The sequence below is a fragment of the Eschrichtius robustus genome, chromosome 10 (genome assembly GCF_028021215.1).
Source record: "Eschrichtius robustus isolate mEscRob2 chromosome 10, mEscRob2.pri, whole genome shotgun sequence".
Classification (NCBI taxonomy): Eukaryota; Metazoa; Chordata; class Mammalia; order Artiodactyla; family Eschrichtiidae; genus Eschrichtius; species Eschrichtius robustus.
This window is the reverse complement of record NC_090833.1, coordinates 20,126,473-20,141,215: the sequence shown is the minus strand read 5'-3', so window position 1 is coordinate 20,141,215 and position 14,743 is coordinate 20,126,473. Positions and strand designations below refer to the sequence as shown.

The 14,743-nt window shown below is 48.5% G+C and overlaps 1 protein-coding gene across 12 annotated transcripts in view; it reads left to right on the top strand.

The window, feature by feature from the left end:
* Positions 1-14,743, top strand: part of ZNF618 (zinc finger protein 618) — a 181,811-nt gene that overhangs the window by 128,285 nt on the left and 38,783 nt on the right. For 7 of the 12 annotated variants that reach the window (XM_068552657.1, XM_068552656.1, XM_068552655.1 and 4 more), the window contains exons 6-10: positions 4,454-4,543; positions 5,450-5,485; positions 5,577-5,654; positions 12,530-12,589; positions 13,131-13,220. In XM_068552657.1, the coding sequence (XP_068408758.1) occupies positions 4,454-4,543; positions 5,450-5,485; positions 5,577-5,654; positions 12,530-12,589; positions 13,131-13,220 (354 nt within the window). Of the gene's footprint in view, positions 1-4,453; positions 4,544-5,449; positions 5,486-5,576; positions 5,655-11,939; positions 11,954-12,529; positions 12,590-13,130; positions 13,221-14,743 lie in introns of those variants that run through there. The other 5 variants (XM_068552653.1, XM_068552652.1, XM_068552649.1 and 2 more) reach the window with 3 other exon arrangements.

Genomic DNA, 14,743 nt, shown 5'->3' with positions numbered 1-14,743 from the left:
ACAGCAGTGAGAGGGAAAGGCCGACAGCTACACACAGCAGCGTGGGTTACCCACAAACAGAACGTTAGCCAGAGGAGCCCGGCACAAAGAGTGCTTCCCCGAAGATCTGGGTATAGCAAGTACAAGAACAGGGGAAACTAATTCACGCTGGAAGAAGTCGGAGTCGTGGTGACCCTTGGGAAGGGGTTTCTGGGTTCTGTGATTTGAGTTGGGCACTGGTTACAGGTGTTTTCGGTTTTCAAAAATGTAACGAGCTGAATGTTTAGGATTTGTACGTTTTTCTCCATCAGTGGTCAGCATGTTTTTTGATAGGCGACCAGATAGGAAATATTTTAGACTCTGCAGGCTAGGTCGTCTCCATCACAGCTGCTCAGCTCTGCCATGGAGCACGAACACAGCCAGAGACGGTATGGAAATGGATTCCTTATCAAAACAGACAGTGGGCAGGCCATAGTTTGGCCACCCCTGTTCTGCATGCTTGGTATACCACCATGAAAAGTTTCTTAAAATAATAAATAGGGCTTCCCTGGTGGCACAGTGGTTGAGAGTCTGCCTGCCAGTGTGGGGGACGCGGGTTCGAGCCCTGGTCTAGGAGGATCCCACATGCCGCGGAGCAGCTGGGCCCGTGAGCCACAACTACTGAGCCTGCGCGTCTGGAGCCTGTGCTCCGCAACAGGGGAGCCCGCGATAGTGAGAGGCCCGCGCACCGCGATGAAGAGTGGCCCCCGCTCGCCACAGCTGGAGAGAGCCCTCGCGCGGGGACGAGGACCCAACACAGCCAAAGATAAATAAATAAATAAATTTATTAAAATAAATAAATAAACAAACAAACATGAACCACCCCCCGCCACCCCCCTTAAAAATCCAAAACAGAGTAGTTTGAGGAGGCAGGGTCTTAGTTGCCATTGGGTCCTAACAGCATTTCTTCTAAGGCACTTTCGCATCCACCCTCTCTTTGGATTCTTACACCACGTGAAAGGCCTGCAGGGCTGAGGCTACCCCTCCGTTTTCTGGAGAATCTGAGCCTCAGGTTGGCCAGGCACCTGCCCGAGGGTCCTCGGCAGGAGGAATTCAGGGTCCTATGCCTCCTCCCCAAGCCCCACCCTGCCCCTGCCTGGCCCCGGGCTCCTTCTCCCTCAGTAGCTCCCTTCTCTTCCGGCTCCCATCGCCTGCCTGTGGTCAGCCGCACAGTTAAAGAACTTCCCTATTTATCTTTCCTTCTTTGGCTATTCTGGGCCCCTGGCCTCTCCAGCAGCCCCTCAATGATCCGTTATGCTCCATCTGGCTTCCGCTGTTCCCGGAGTTTCACTGGTTGTGGAGGACTTCGTGACTGGGGGTATTTTTAGTCCTTCCATCACTTTTCCCTTCCTCTCTGCGGAATTCACTCCCCATGGCCAGTGTGCTCTGCTTGACTCTCCGTCCTGCCCCCCGCCCTGCCCTGGGCCAGCAGTGCCCGCTCAGAAAGCCTGGCCTCCTCACACCCCAGCTTCGCGACAAGAGCCTGGCCATGGAGTCCTGTGGAGAATGTCAAGTCCAGCCTTGATCTTTTTGCAGATGAGGATACTGAGTTCCAGAGAGAAGTCATGCAGCTTGTTAGGGGCGGAGGTGGGCATAGAAACCAAGTCTCACACCTTCTAATCCAGGAATCTTTCATTTATTTGTTAGAGAAATAGTACAGTCATGCATAGAGGCATATACCCAGTTACCCATCTCTCAACTACGAACATAAAAGATTAACTCCGCATCGAGCTCTCTTGCCTTTGTTTAACAATAATATTAGGTAACATTTACCAAGTATTTATTGTGTGTTAGGTGTTGTGCTCATTTATTCTTTATCACAGTTCTGGGAGATGAAGGAACATATCAGTCCTGTTTTACAGATGAGAAAATCGAGGTGCAGAGAGTTTAGGGCACGTGTCCGACATTAATGGCACCTGTAGGTGGTGGAGTTGAGTTTGAACTTGGGCAGCCTGACTCCAGAGCCTGCCTCCCCAGAGATCCCTGAAGTCCCTGAGCTCTCTTTGGGTTCTGAAGATGTGGTTTCACTGACCAAAAAATCATTTTGCCTTTCTTCCTTTGGGGATAACTCTCTTGTCCTAATTCGCTCCTGCCTTAGGTGGGCCCGGGCATGTGGCCCTGTCCACGTTGAGGAGACGTAGATCAAGATGTGGTGTGGGATTCGACAGAGCAGGGTGGGGCACTTCTTGGTCGCAGAAAGCTGGGGGTTCACCTTTTATTGGATGTGGCAGATGTATGTGGCCCAGCTGGTAGGAGAGGCAGCGTGAGCAGAGATGAGACACATGGGGCAGGCAGCTGTGGGGTGACCAGCACTGACCAGTATGGGAGAGGACTCACGGGGCAGGACCCCATCTGGAACCAGCAGACCCCAGTTGGGCTTGACTTCTCCACCTCTGTTCCCCAGGTGTCCAGCTCTGAGAAGGATTACGGTCCAGATGGGACATGATGGGGGAGGTTGTTGCCTGTGTTGGATTGCTGGCCATGGGGAAGGATCAAAGCCCGTGCCAGGCTTGGAATCCTGGAACTGACAGCCTGGGAGAGGCCCCGGGAATCAGCTCATCTACCACCACCAACCCCCCCCCCCAAACTAGGGGGGAAATGGGGATGCTGAATCCCGAGGTGGGGTTGTCACTTGCTGGCAGTCTGGGTTAGGCAGGCCGGGACCAAGGCTCTCCTCCCCCTGTCACACCACTTCTACCCCGCCACTCCGTGGTGGGTCGGGGCAGGGGCATGGAGATGGGAGGGCCTGGTAGGATGGTGGATGCCTGAACCCTGCCTGGTCCCCACACCCTCAGAATGTCTGTGTGTACCTCGCCCGGAGACCAGGTCGTCTCTGTGGCCCTGCATCTGCCAGGCACGTCCAGGGACTGCAGGTGCCGTGGAAGAGGTGGAGGCAGAGGCGGGGAGCTGGCTAATGCCATCTGTGTCCCTGAGTTCAGCTAAGCGGGGGCCAGAAACCCTCCCACAGAATCGCCTGGCGCTGCAACCTTGGGATGGGGCAGTCACATCAGATCCTGTGTTTGGGTGCTGAGGAGCAAAACACGGTCCAAGAGGCTGGTACCCCAGCCCAGGAGTGGAGAGTGATTCATCTGGACAGAGAAGGACCGTGTGCCCTGACTCAGCTGTGGCTTAGAGTTAAGTGAGTAGCTGGATGCTGGCTATTCCCTGCCCTGCTGTACACCCTTGAGCAAGCCACCCAACCTCCCTGTGCTGGGCATCCTTGGGAAGCTGGGGTGGACGGGCCATCCCTAGATCAGCCCAAGGAGCACACACACAAGGTCTTTGCTAGTCCAAACGTTGGAGGGGCTGCCGATGTGGCAAAGGCACTGTCCTGTACGAGTCCAGCCTCAGACTTTGGAGAGGCCTAGGGGATCATCCAAACTCAGGCCCTGTCATTGTTTATTGCTGTGTCACACATGTCCCCGAAACTTACTGACTTGTAAAGCGACAGGCATTGATCATGTTACCGTTCCTGTGGTCAGAATCTGAGTGTGGCTTCACCTGGTCCTCTGGCTCTGGGTCTCTCACGAGGCTGCAGTCAAGGCCAGGGCTGTGGTCTTATCTCACAGCTCAGCCGGGGAAGGGACTGCCTCTGTACGTACTCCCATGTTTGTTAGCAGGATCCATCCTTCCCAGGCTGTTGTGCTGAGGGCCTCAGTTCCCCACTGGCTGTTCACCAGAGGCTGCCAAGTGGGTCTCTATGTGAGGCAGCCTGCAACAGGGCAGCTAGCAAGAGCGAGATGGTGTGAGCAAGGCCAAAGTCATAGTCTTCTTGTGACATCACTTAACTCTAAGCCATGGCTGAGTCAGGGCACATGGTCCTTCTCTGTCCGGATGAATCACTCTCCACTCCTGGGTTGGGGTACCAGCCTCCTGGCCCTCTTTTGCTCCTCACCTTACTGCATTGTCTCTGTTAGAAGCAAGTCAGCGAGTCCAGCCGAGACATTGCACAGGACGGGAACGCCAGTAGCCATGGTCATTCAGAACCATCCGTGATGGGCCTCACCCAGGCCCCCCCGTGCTGTGGGGCTTCCAGCAGGTCCCTTCTGCTCCTCAGTAGACTCAAGTGTTAAGTGGGTTATTACCTCCTCCCTCGATTGCAAGGCCGAATGGAGGGAATGCTGGGGCAGCTCCTGGCCTGGCCCCTAGCAGTGCAGCCAACACCCAGGAAGCTGTAGCTGCGGTGATTGTTATTCTCACATAACGAAGGAAGTCATGAACCAGGCCCTTAGGGGCTCAGCTCACGTGGGGTAGGATTGGGAGTGCCTTTGAAAATCACTTCAAGGCTCCCTGGTCTCCTTGTGTAGAAGACTCCTAACACCCCAGGAACTATTCTCCACGGAGTCACCAGTTGGGCCCAGTCTGGCCCACACCACCTCCCCCAGTCCCAAGTGACTGAAGCCCTGGTAACCACGTGTCTTTCCATCCCCTGCAGACAACTTCAGGTACACGTGTGACATCTGCGGGAAGAAGTACAAATACTACAGCTGTTTCCAGGAGCACCGAGACCTGCACGCAGTGGATGGTGAGTCAGGCCCCTCACTCCTCAGGAGCAGGGTCACATAAAGAGACCCCCCCCTCCAGGGCTGCTTATGGGGCCCAGGGCCCACCCACAGCTTCCCCTCCTTCTTCCTACCCAGGGAAGGTCGTGCAGCAGGCAGACCACGAGTGGAGTGACGAACCTCCGAGGATTCTGGGCTAGAGAAGGTCCCCATCATATTCCATGTGTATTTCTGATGAGGGTAGCCCAAGTGAAATTGCCGTTTTTGTAGGTCAAAATCAGTCGAATATCAGCAATTTTATACCGATTTATTTTATGATTTCATGTTGAGTATTCACACGCTCTGGTGAAATTAAACCAATTTTTTTAAATGAATGATGATATTTTAGCATCTTAGATTATAGACTTAGAAATTAGAAAGATAAATTTAGGCAATTTATTTTTGGAATCTTGAGAATCCTAGAAATAGGGTCTTTGACTGGGAAAGGCTCCGGAGGGCTCCCTCTCCAGCCCCACACCCCAAGCCCGTGTCAGGCTGTGACAGCCAGGCCTTACCACCTATCGCCTCTGGTCCATCCTTCCTCTCACCTCCTTTTTCTTTCCCCACCCCCCCATCTCTTCCTTTTTTTCTCCTGCCCTGGTCCCTCGAGCGGCTGGCGGTGATCCAGAAACAGGCCAGCCAGAAAACGTCTTCCTGCCCTGGGGTGGGCCCTCGCCTGTGGGGAGGATGAGGAGTGGAGCGATATGCCCTCCTGTGGCCCTTGGTTTCCTGGGCAGCCACAGTGGCTGAGGCAGCTGTCCTGGGCCCCAAAGGCAAGCTTGCTGGGACAGAGGCTGGGAGCATTGGGCAGAGGCAGCTATGGGCAGGGACTAACAGGGCTCCTGTTTGCTTCTTTCCTTCTGCGGCTGCCGCCTCCCGCCCGGGCGCAGTGTTTAGTGTGGAAGGGGCCCCTGAGAATCGGGCAGGTAAGTCCTTGGTCGCTGCCCACCTCCCTGTTCCAACCTGAGCTCTGAGACCTGGTTACCAGGGCACTAAGGGCCGTGTGTTCTCCCACAGACCCCTTCGACCAAGGTGTCGTGGCCACTGACGAGGTGAAGGAGGAGCCCCCGGAACCATTCCAGAAAATCGGTCCAAGTATGCAGGCCTCTCTCTGGGGCCGGGGCTGGGTGGGGAGACAGGTGGGGGTGGCTGAGGGCGGCAGGGCGAGTCCCACCACTGGAAGGGGGCAGCGTTGCTAATCCTGCAGCAACAGCTCTGGCCAGTGAGGCACTGGCCTCCTTGTACCTCACTTTGCCCACCTGTCAAATGGGTCAGTCACGCTTAGGACTTGCTTTTGGGAAGCAGCAGGACAGCACAGGGTCGAGGTCAGGGCAGTGAAGGTAGCACAGGCTTGGTGCCCAGTGTTAGCCGTCCTGAGCCTTGGCTCCTCACCTGTGGAGTAAGGGTGACACTTCCCCGCAGGTTTGTTGGGGGATTAAATGAGATCATGGATATAAATCACCTATTAATTAGCACAGTGCCTGGTACATAGTAGGTGCTCGGAAAATACTGTCGTTATTGTTGTCAGAAGGGGTTTATCAGCAAATGAAGCTCTCCGGGGGAGCTACATGCAGATGCTCTGTCCTCAGCCCAATAAAACCCTGAGAGCAGGAGCCACGCACTTGACCTGCCTATTTGCAACGCACTGGTATTGAGTATTGTGGGAACACAGCAGTGAGCAAGACAGATGTGGCCCTGCCTTGGGTAGTTCACACACGAAGGGGGCAGTAGGTCAGTAAGCAGGTAGTTACAACATAGAAGCCCAGGGAGCAGTGGGGCTGGGAGGCAACTGACCAGCCTTGGGAATCCATGAGGCTTCTGCATGGGGATGAGGGTGGGGATGAGCCCCTGTATCCCACATGAAGGCAGGAGAGCTGCACTTGTTCCAGGAACTGAAAGGCAAATCGATTCTGAGTTCAGGTCTTAGAGAGCCTTGAAAACCAGAAGAAGGCAGTTAGATGTCATCCTGAGGGGAATGAGCCAGAGTTTACTCAGTGGAGAAGGGACTTGATCAGATTTGTGTTTTAGGAAGACATTTTGGCTGCTGCAGGGAGTGTGGATTTGGGTCGGGGTGGAGGTTGGTTCTCGCAAGTGAGACTGGTCCAGCCCTTCAGGAATTTGCATGCTTGCTTCTTGCTCTGTATTTTCCATGCCTCTCTTACTACCCAGCAAGAAGAGACCTTTATTGGCTCTACCTGTTGCAATAAGGATTAAGGCAGCTTGTGAAAATATACACACAAACATAGATTGAAAGAATGAGGAAGTTTAGGGAAGGAGAGTCAAGGGAGCTGGAACAGTGAAGCCAGAGACAAGCCTCAGAGGGTGGGACTTGGTCCCGGCCCTTGGAAGGCATTGGATGGTCCCCTGAGTGTTCTTCCTCCTTCCTCGTAGGAGATGATTCTCTCCTTTTCTTTACCTCTTAAAGCACTCAGGAAACTGGAGATGTGATAATGTCTGTAAATATGATGTAAAAATAATGTCTGTATGACAGCACTTGTCATATGCAATGGTAAACATTCAATAAACAGTAACATTAAAATAATCTTGAAGTGGGGGCTTCCCTGGTGGTCCAGTGGTTAAGACTTCGCCTTCCAATGCAGGGGGTGTGGGTTCGATCCCTGGTCAGGGAACTAAGATCTCACATGCCTCAGGCACAAAAAACCAAAACATAAAACCAAAGCAATACTGTAACAAATTCAATAAAGACTTTAAAAATGGTCCACATCAAAAAAAAAAAAAATCTTTAAAACAAAAAAAATAATAATCTTGAAGTGAAGAAAATGATGATATCCTTAACACTAAAACTGCCAGAAGTTAGACTGTGGGAAAACCCAGATGTGAATCAGACATGTTCCATGACGGACATTCATAGACCAATGCAGGACAGGGACATTGGAATCTGTGAAACTCCCCCCCTCCCGCTTCAATGCTATCTGCCAGCAGCCCCAGCATAGCACCACCCCTTCCATCTGTAGCATCATAATTATCAAAATAGAATACAGACAACATAGGCTATAGAATCAGACAAGCCCAGGTTTGAATGCTGACATCACCAATTTACTAGCTACTTACCCCCACTGAGTGTCCTTTGATTCTTGTGTAAGTTGGGAATAAGAACATCTATCTGTTCTTCAGGGCTGTTGGAGGCTGCCTGTGTCAAGTGTCTAGCCCAGCACCAGGCTCGTATTTAGGGCTTAACGAATGAGCGATGTTGCTGAGAGATAGTCAAGAGTGAGAGCTTTAGAGCCATCCCAAAGATGAACCCCGGCTCTATACTTAATGCCTGTGTGATGTCCTGCAAGTTTTATAATCTCTCTAATCACAGTAATGACAGTAAAACTCACCTCTCAGGATTGTAGTGGAGATTAGATGAGATTATATTTGGAAAGGAATTAGTATAGTCCTTGACATTTACATGGAAAGCATTAAACAAGTGGTACCTATTAATTATCCAGAAAGGTACAGAGCAAGATGAAACTTGTTCTCTATATCAGTAACTATGTCTGACAGACAGCCAGTGCTAGGACCCAGGAGGAATTATCACAAATTATATGGGGTAGGGAATTGCATTGAGAAAACTGACTGAGTTTGGCTCCCAGCTTGACGCCATGGAAATGAGATGTCTATAAGAGTATGAGGCTGTTCCTTGTTACCACTCAGCAGCTGCCTTGTGAGATCAGAATCCTGCTTCTTGGGCTTCTGCCACTTTTTGTAAGCTGGCCAGTGCCACAGAACCCTGATAGTGATGAGGCACAGAATAAGGGGAGCTAGTAGAGGTACAGTGCACTGTGGAGGGACTAGTCCCCACAAGTAGAGCTCTGTAGGTCAGGGGAAGAGGAGAAACAGTGGCAGCAGGGCATGCTGGGAAGTACACCTTCCACATCCATGTCAGCTGAGCAAATTGGAGAATTAAGTACTCAAGGAGGAGGAAGCCAGAGCCAGGACAGAGCAGAGGAATCCTGCTAGAAGGAGGGAGTTGGTCTAAGAGGCCCTGTGTGTCAACTTGCTCTTCAGCTGCAGATCTGAGAATTAACTCCCATGGTAATGGTCTACCATGATAATGGGGGGATGATCGAGGACAATTCGTTCAAGTCTGTTGAAACAGTGTAAATCTGGATTTATTTATAGGCTACTTGAGTTTTATACCTGGATAAGGAAGAGTGACTTGAAAGGTAAAAAAAAAATAAGAAAATAAAACTTGGGAACTATGAAAATTCCACATGACAAGAAAGGAATTTAAGAGACTTAGAGGAAAATGATCTACCACAGAGTCTAGAAGGAAATGCTGTTTGGCAACCACAGTCAAGTATGAGAAAATATCACCTTAGTTCACTGAGGCTGCCATAACAAAGTACCATAGACTGGGTGACTTAAATAACAGAAATTTATTTTCTCACAGTTCTGGAGGCTGAAGTCAAAATCAGGGTGCCAGTATGGTTGAGTTCTGGTCCAATGACCCTCTTTCTGGCTGTACTCTGACATGGTGAGGAGAAAAAGGGAACAAACTCTCTGGTGCCTCTTGTTATAAGGTCTCTAATCCCATCATGAGGGACCCCACCCCCATCCTCATGACTTCATCTAACCTAATTACTTCCCAAAGGCCCCATCTCCAAATAGCATCTCACTGGGAGACAGGACATCAACATCTGAATTTGGGGGGGAAACAATTCAGTCCATAGCATGACCTCTGTAAAAAAGGAAGCTGTATGGTGAAAAAGCAACAAGATAAGATGAAAAGGCAAAGAGAGAGGAGTGAGATGAGAAGAATTGGAGAGAAGCAGAAAATATAAGAACAGAATTAAAACCTACATTGTAGATAGTAAAGAGCAGAGTTGATCTGCAGAAATGGAATTAATAATGTGAAGGACAAACTTGAACAGATGAGCTTAATAAGCAGAACACATGATAAATATGGAGAATGGGGAAACTGTCCCAGATAATTGGTGGGACAGAAACAATACTCCAAAGATACAATAGAAGAAAAAATTGCTCAGCTAAAGGAAGACCTATATGTCAGGTAGAATCAATAGAAAAAGACCCATAACTAAATAGATATTAGTGGCTCTTTAAACTATAAATATAAGGGGGAAAACTATACAGGTACCTAGACATAAAAAAGCAAGTTACTTACAGATGATTTCAAGGTGGACTTGCATCAGACTTCCCTGCAATACTAAATGCTGAAAGATCATGGAATAAGTTCTGAAGGGAAAAAGGTATAATCTAAGAATTTTATATCTAGACAAATTGTGATTTATGTGTAAAAAAAAAAAAAAGCAAGGGCTCAAAAACATGCTATTTCTCCTATATACCCAACTTCAAAAAATTACTTGAAGATGTACTCCAATGAACTGAGTGGTTGAACACATTTAAGGGCTCAATTATGAGGCATTAATTCATAGTAAAAGAGGACTTGTGAATACTGAAGCCAGGTAAACTAGAAGTAAGTTTAAGTTTAAAATTTTGCAAATCTGATTATAAAATTGAATGCAAAAAAAAGAGATCATTCTAAAATATTAAAAATGAATGTTAAAAACCAGGAAGGAAGGAATAGGTGAAGGATACAATAAAGTAGGTTAAACCAGTCCTGCTTATAGTGTGGTCCCCAGACCAGCAGCATAAGCATCTCCTAAAAGCTTATTAAAAATGTTAATTCTCAGGCCCCACACCAGACCTGTGGAATCAGAATCTCCAAGGTGGGGCTCAGGTGTCTGTGTTGTAACAATCTTTCTAGATGATTCTTATTTAGGCTAAAGTTTGAGAGGCACTGAGTTAAACTACCTTTCTCAATGGTAATAGATATGAAAATATCATTTCGTGCTTGACTATAAAAATTAGAGAAATGTATCTTATATACTGTCTAGAACAATGGAAAATATTGGAAAATGCTGGATATTGGAGAATAATGGAAAGGCAAAGAAAAGAGTTCATACATCAAACAACTGAAAACTAAGGGAATAAACCAGAAAGGGTATAGGATGAAAAGAAAAGAATCATAAGACAAGTAAAACCAAGTCAGTAATAGCAATAAAAGCAAATGGCATAATTTCCTTTATTAGAAGACAAAGATTCTCAGGTTAACTTAAAAGAATCCAATTATGATGAATGGCTTATTAGAGACATACTTAGTTAATTCCTTGTCTTTTACTCTTCTCTTTCCCATGGAGCTCTTTCCTACTCCCTTAACTAAATTGAATTCCCTATTAGGATTTTCATAGCACTGTGTCTCCTTAAGACTACCCATTGTGTTTGCAGTTTTAGATTTGTTTGTGTGATTATTTGATTTTTCTTTCTCCTTTTCCAGACTGTAAGTTCCTTGAAGGCAGGGACCATTGCTCAACATTTTGTGCCAGCATTTAGCACAGTACCTGTTTGATGAATGCAAGTACAAGAAAATTTAGGGAAATGGCTTTAGGGACATGTGAACAAGTAGAAGGATCTAACAAAGTAATTATCAAGAACTAATAATATTAATACCAGACGAACTAATAAAACAGTTTAATTAAAAGTTAGAGTGGTGGTTCTTAACTTTCTAACACTTGAGGATTTTCTTCAGGACCTGTTAAAACACAGTTTGCTGGATCCCATCCTTAGGATTTTTCTTTCAGAATGTCTCAAAAAAGTGCTGAGAATTTGCATTTCTAACAGGTTCCCAGGCAATGCTGATGCCACTAGCCCAGGGACCACGCTTTGAGAACTGCTGTGTTAGAAAATAGTGTAATGTTAACAAAGGATATGGTTCAAAATGCAGGTTTTGATCTCATGAGCCTATCTGCATCAAACAACATTATATCTAAATATACAAAATAAATTCAGAAACACAATGAACTGGAAGGATTGATCACAACATTTAGTCTTTGACAGAGCAAGGAGAGAAATAAAGTTTATATAGAGTTTGAATAATACAATTAATACAGCTGATCTAACAACTTCAGAGCCTACAAAGAGCAATAATATATCTTTACCAGTGGTCATGAATCAGTTAACAAAAGTTATTTAGCTACCAGAATTTTTAAAGCTTCTATATTGCAAGAAAAGAACATAAACAGACTAAGAAACCAATTGAGAAAAGATACTTGTAACATGTCGAACGAAATGTTGATGCCCTTAATCTATAGAGTTCTTAGCGATTTTAAAAAGGTAAACATGCCTATAGAAACATTGACTGTAAACACAAATAGGAAGGTCACAAAAGAAAAACCGTAGTTCATTAATCCTCAAAAATAGTCAGCTTCCTTAGAACTCAAAGAGATGGAAAATAAAACCAGCAGTGCAACGTATTTCTCCCTATCAGGCACAGTAAGAAGATGATAGTACTTAATGCTGGCTACAGTATATGGAAACAGTCATTTTGAGATCTTTCTGATGGGGGCGAAAATTGGCCCAACCTTTCAGTAAGTAGTTGGTGCTGTGGTGAGCAAAAGCCTTAAAAATGCAGACCCTTAATTTATCCTGAGGAAATATGTGCAAAGATTATGAACAATAATCTTTATTTTGCAGTGGTGTGCAAAAATAATGAGCAGATGTGCAAAAATTTCTACGAGGATATGGATCACAGCAGTTTTTTTATAAGGGAAAAATTTTGAAACAATCTCAGTGTCCTCTGGTTTAGGAGACTGGCTCAGCAAATTCCAAAGTCCAGTGGGAACCAGGTAGCCAATAAATGCAGTAGAGATCGATGTTTATTGATTTGAGCAAGATGTCTACAAAATATTGTCGATTGAATGCACCAGGTTACAAAGAGCATATAGATCAGGGCCGGCTAATTCAAGGCCCGTAGAAGCCAGACGGCTGACGTCAGTGAGAGATGAGATGGGAGTGCAGGGTGGGGTCTGGGGCAAGTGGCCAGGTGAATGCTCCACCCCATGGGGTAGCTGCGACTCTTTTTGGGGGGTTATAGATGATTGAAGTTTCTCTTATACTTAAAATTTTGTATTTGTATTTATCAGTATTTTATAATTTTCCCCCAGTGAACAATATTACATCAGAAATTTTTAAGAAGAAAGAAGTTAGGCAGTGCCAAAAGAGAGGTAAAGATGAAGTCCGGTGGGACCCAAGAGGAAGACGTGACCCCTTCTGCCAGAGGGTGGGGGGTGTTTGGGGGCAGGGAAAGTCCTGGAGACAAGGTGACCCACATGTGGCCATTGCAGAGGGCAAGGCTTGAAAAGGGGCTGATAAAGAGGTTGGCACTGGAGGTCAACTCAGGACACCACACATTTCCTGAGCACCGGGGCCTGGGGGTGGAGCAATGGAGGAGGACAGCGTGTGCCAGGTACTGTTCTAAGCATGTGACATACAAATTTAATCCTCACAGCAATCCTATAAGGTGGTCCTATCATTGCCCCATTTTACAGATAGGAAAACTGAGGCACGGAGAGGTTAATAGATTTGCCTAAAGTCACACAGCTTGAAATAGAGGAGCTGGGATTTGAACCCCGGCGGTCTGACTCAAGGGGGCTCCTGATTCTAGTTGGTGGTCCCAGAATGAGGAGGGGTTTGGGGGGAGGGAGCAAGCTGCTACTTCTGGATGGGAACAGGCACCCATTCCCACACTCTTCTCTCCTTGGACAGAAACCGGCAATTATACCTGTGAATTCTGCGGAAAGCAGTACAAGTACTACACGCCCTACCAGGAGCACGTGGCCTTACACGCCCCCATCAGTGAGTACCTTCTCTGGTTGGGGGAAGGGTGGGCCAGCTGTAGGCTGAGGCTCTGGAGTTTTGCCAGGGGAGGGTGAAAGCAAAGGTGAACTTGTTCTGGGTCAGCCTCTAGGTGTCCAGGTCTGACCTGGGGCCACCTGACTGCAGGAGCTGGGAAAGCCCCACCCTTAAGCCAGGAAAGCCTGAGTCCTCCCCCGGTGGTCTCAGAGGCCTGGGCCCATGTGGATTTTGGGTTAGGAAGGGTGGGCATCATTCACCCAAGTCCTTCAGCAGCCTTGTCCTCACCTCTTCCAAGCACCCAAATCACGTGGTTCCTGAGTCCCCACCCCCAAAGGCAGCACCGTGTAATGCAGCTTCAGTCTGAACCCGTGCAGGGCCTAACCCAGGCTAGAGGATGGTCAGTTAGACAAGACAGCTTTGCCCTTGGAGGTAGAAAGGGTAAGAAGTCAGAAGGAGTGCCAAGCCGGCCTCAGAAGCCCCGGGTATTAGTCCCAGTGGAGTCACAGGCGTGTGTGTGGCCTTGGGCAGGCCCCCAATCTCTCCCTCCTCCCCTGGCCTGGGAGGGAAAGGGTTCTAAGGATCCTTCCCACAGGGACATCCTGGCCTTCCATTCTCCCGATGCAGCTGATTTCCCAGCTTCCCTTTTGGATGTCAGAGGGGGCTGTATCCTTAGATCCCCAAGTATATGAGCTAAGAGGGCCCTCAGTCCTCAGCCAAAGTTCTGACAGGGCGGGGCTTAACCACACTGCAGGGCAGTAGGGTGGGATGTTTAAGAGGTATTTGGGAGTATCCCTGCTTTTGTTTGTCACAACAGAGCTATGGGGATCCCACTCCACAGTCTGTGGATGGGAAGATTTAGGTTCAGGGAGGGGAAGGGATTATGCAAGGTCATCAGGGTGCAAGGTGCCTAGAGTAGGGGAGGCCCAACCCTCCTGGAGCACTGGCTATAGCAGCACAGGCACGTGGGCCCCTGAGGGCTTTCAGGTGGGCAGGGAGGGTTGTCCAGAGCTCAGGCGGTGGAGGAGGTAGCTTCCCCAGGAAGTCCCGCCTGCTGCGCAGAGCGGCAGGACTGAGGGGTCTCCCTGTGGGCGGGAGCACCCATCCTTAGGTGGAACCCTAGGCTAAGCTTCTCATCCTGCTTGGCCCCTGCCTGCTGGGTAACCTTGGACCTGTCACTTCCCTTCTCTGGGCTCAGGTTTCCCACCTGTGGGAGCTCTCAAGGTCTTTTCAGCCTAGGGGTCTGGATTCCAGTCATCTCCAGTATAAGGAGACCCTCAGGCAGGCATCTGCAGTGGCTCAACTAGAGGAACCTATCCTGCCACCCATACTAAGCATGTATGGGTTATTTAGTGCCCACCACATGTCCAGGTTCTATGCGGGGGAGAGAGGACACAGCTTACACTGTGTGGGCACTAACCCATCATTTGACCCACTCATGGTGCTGGTGCTGAAGCATCAGGGCTGTGGCTGGCTTGAGCTCCTTGGCTCAGACCCCTCTGGGGATCCCGCTTTCCATGGGCAGG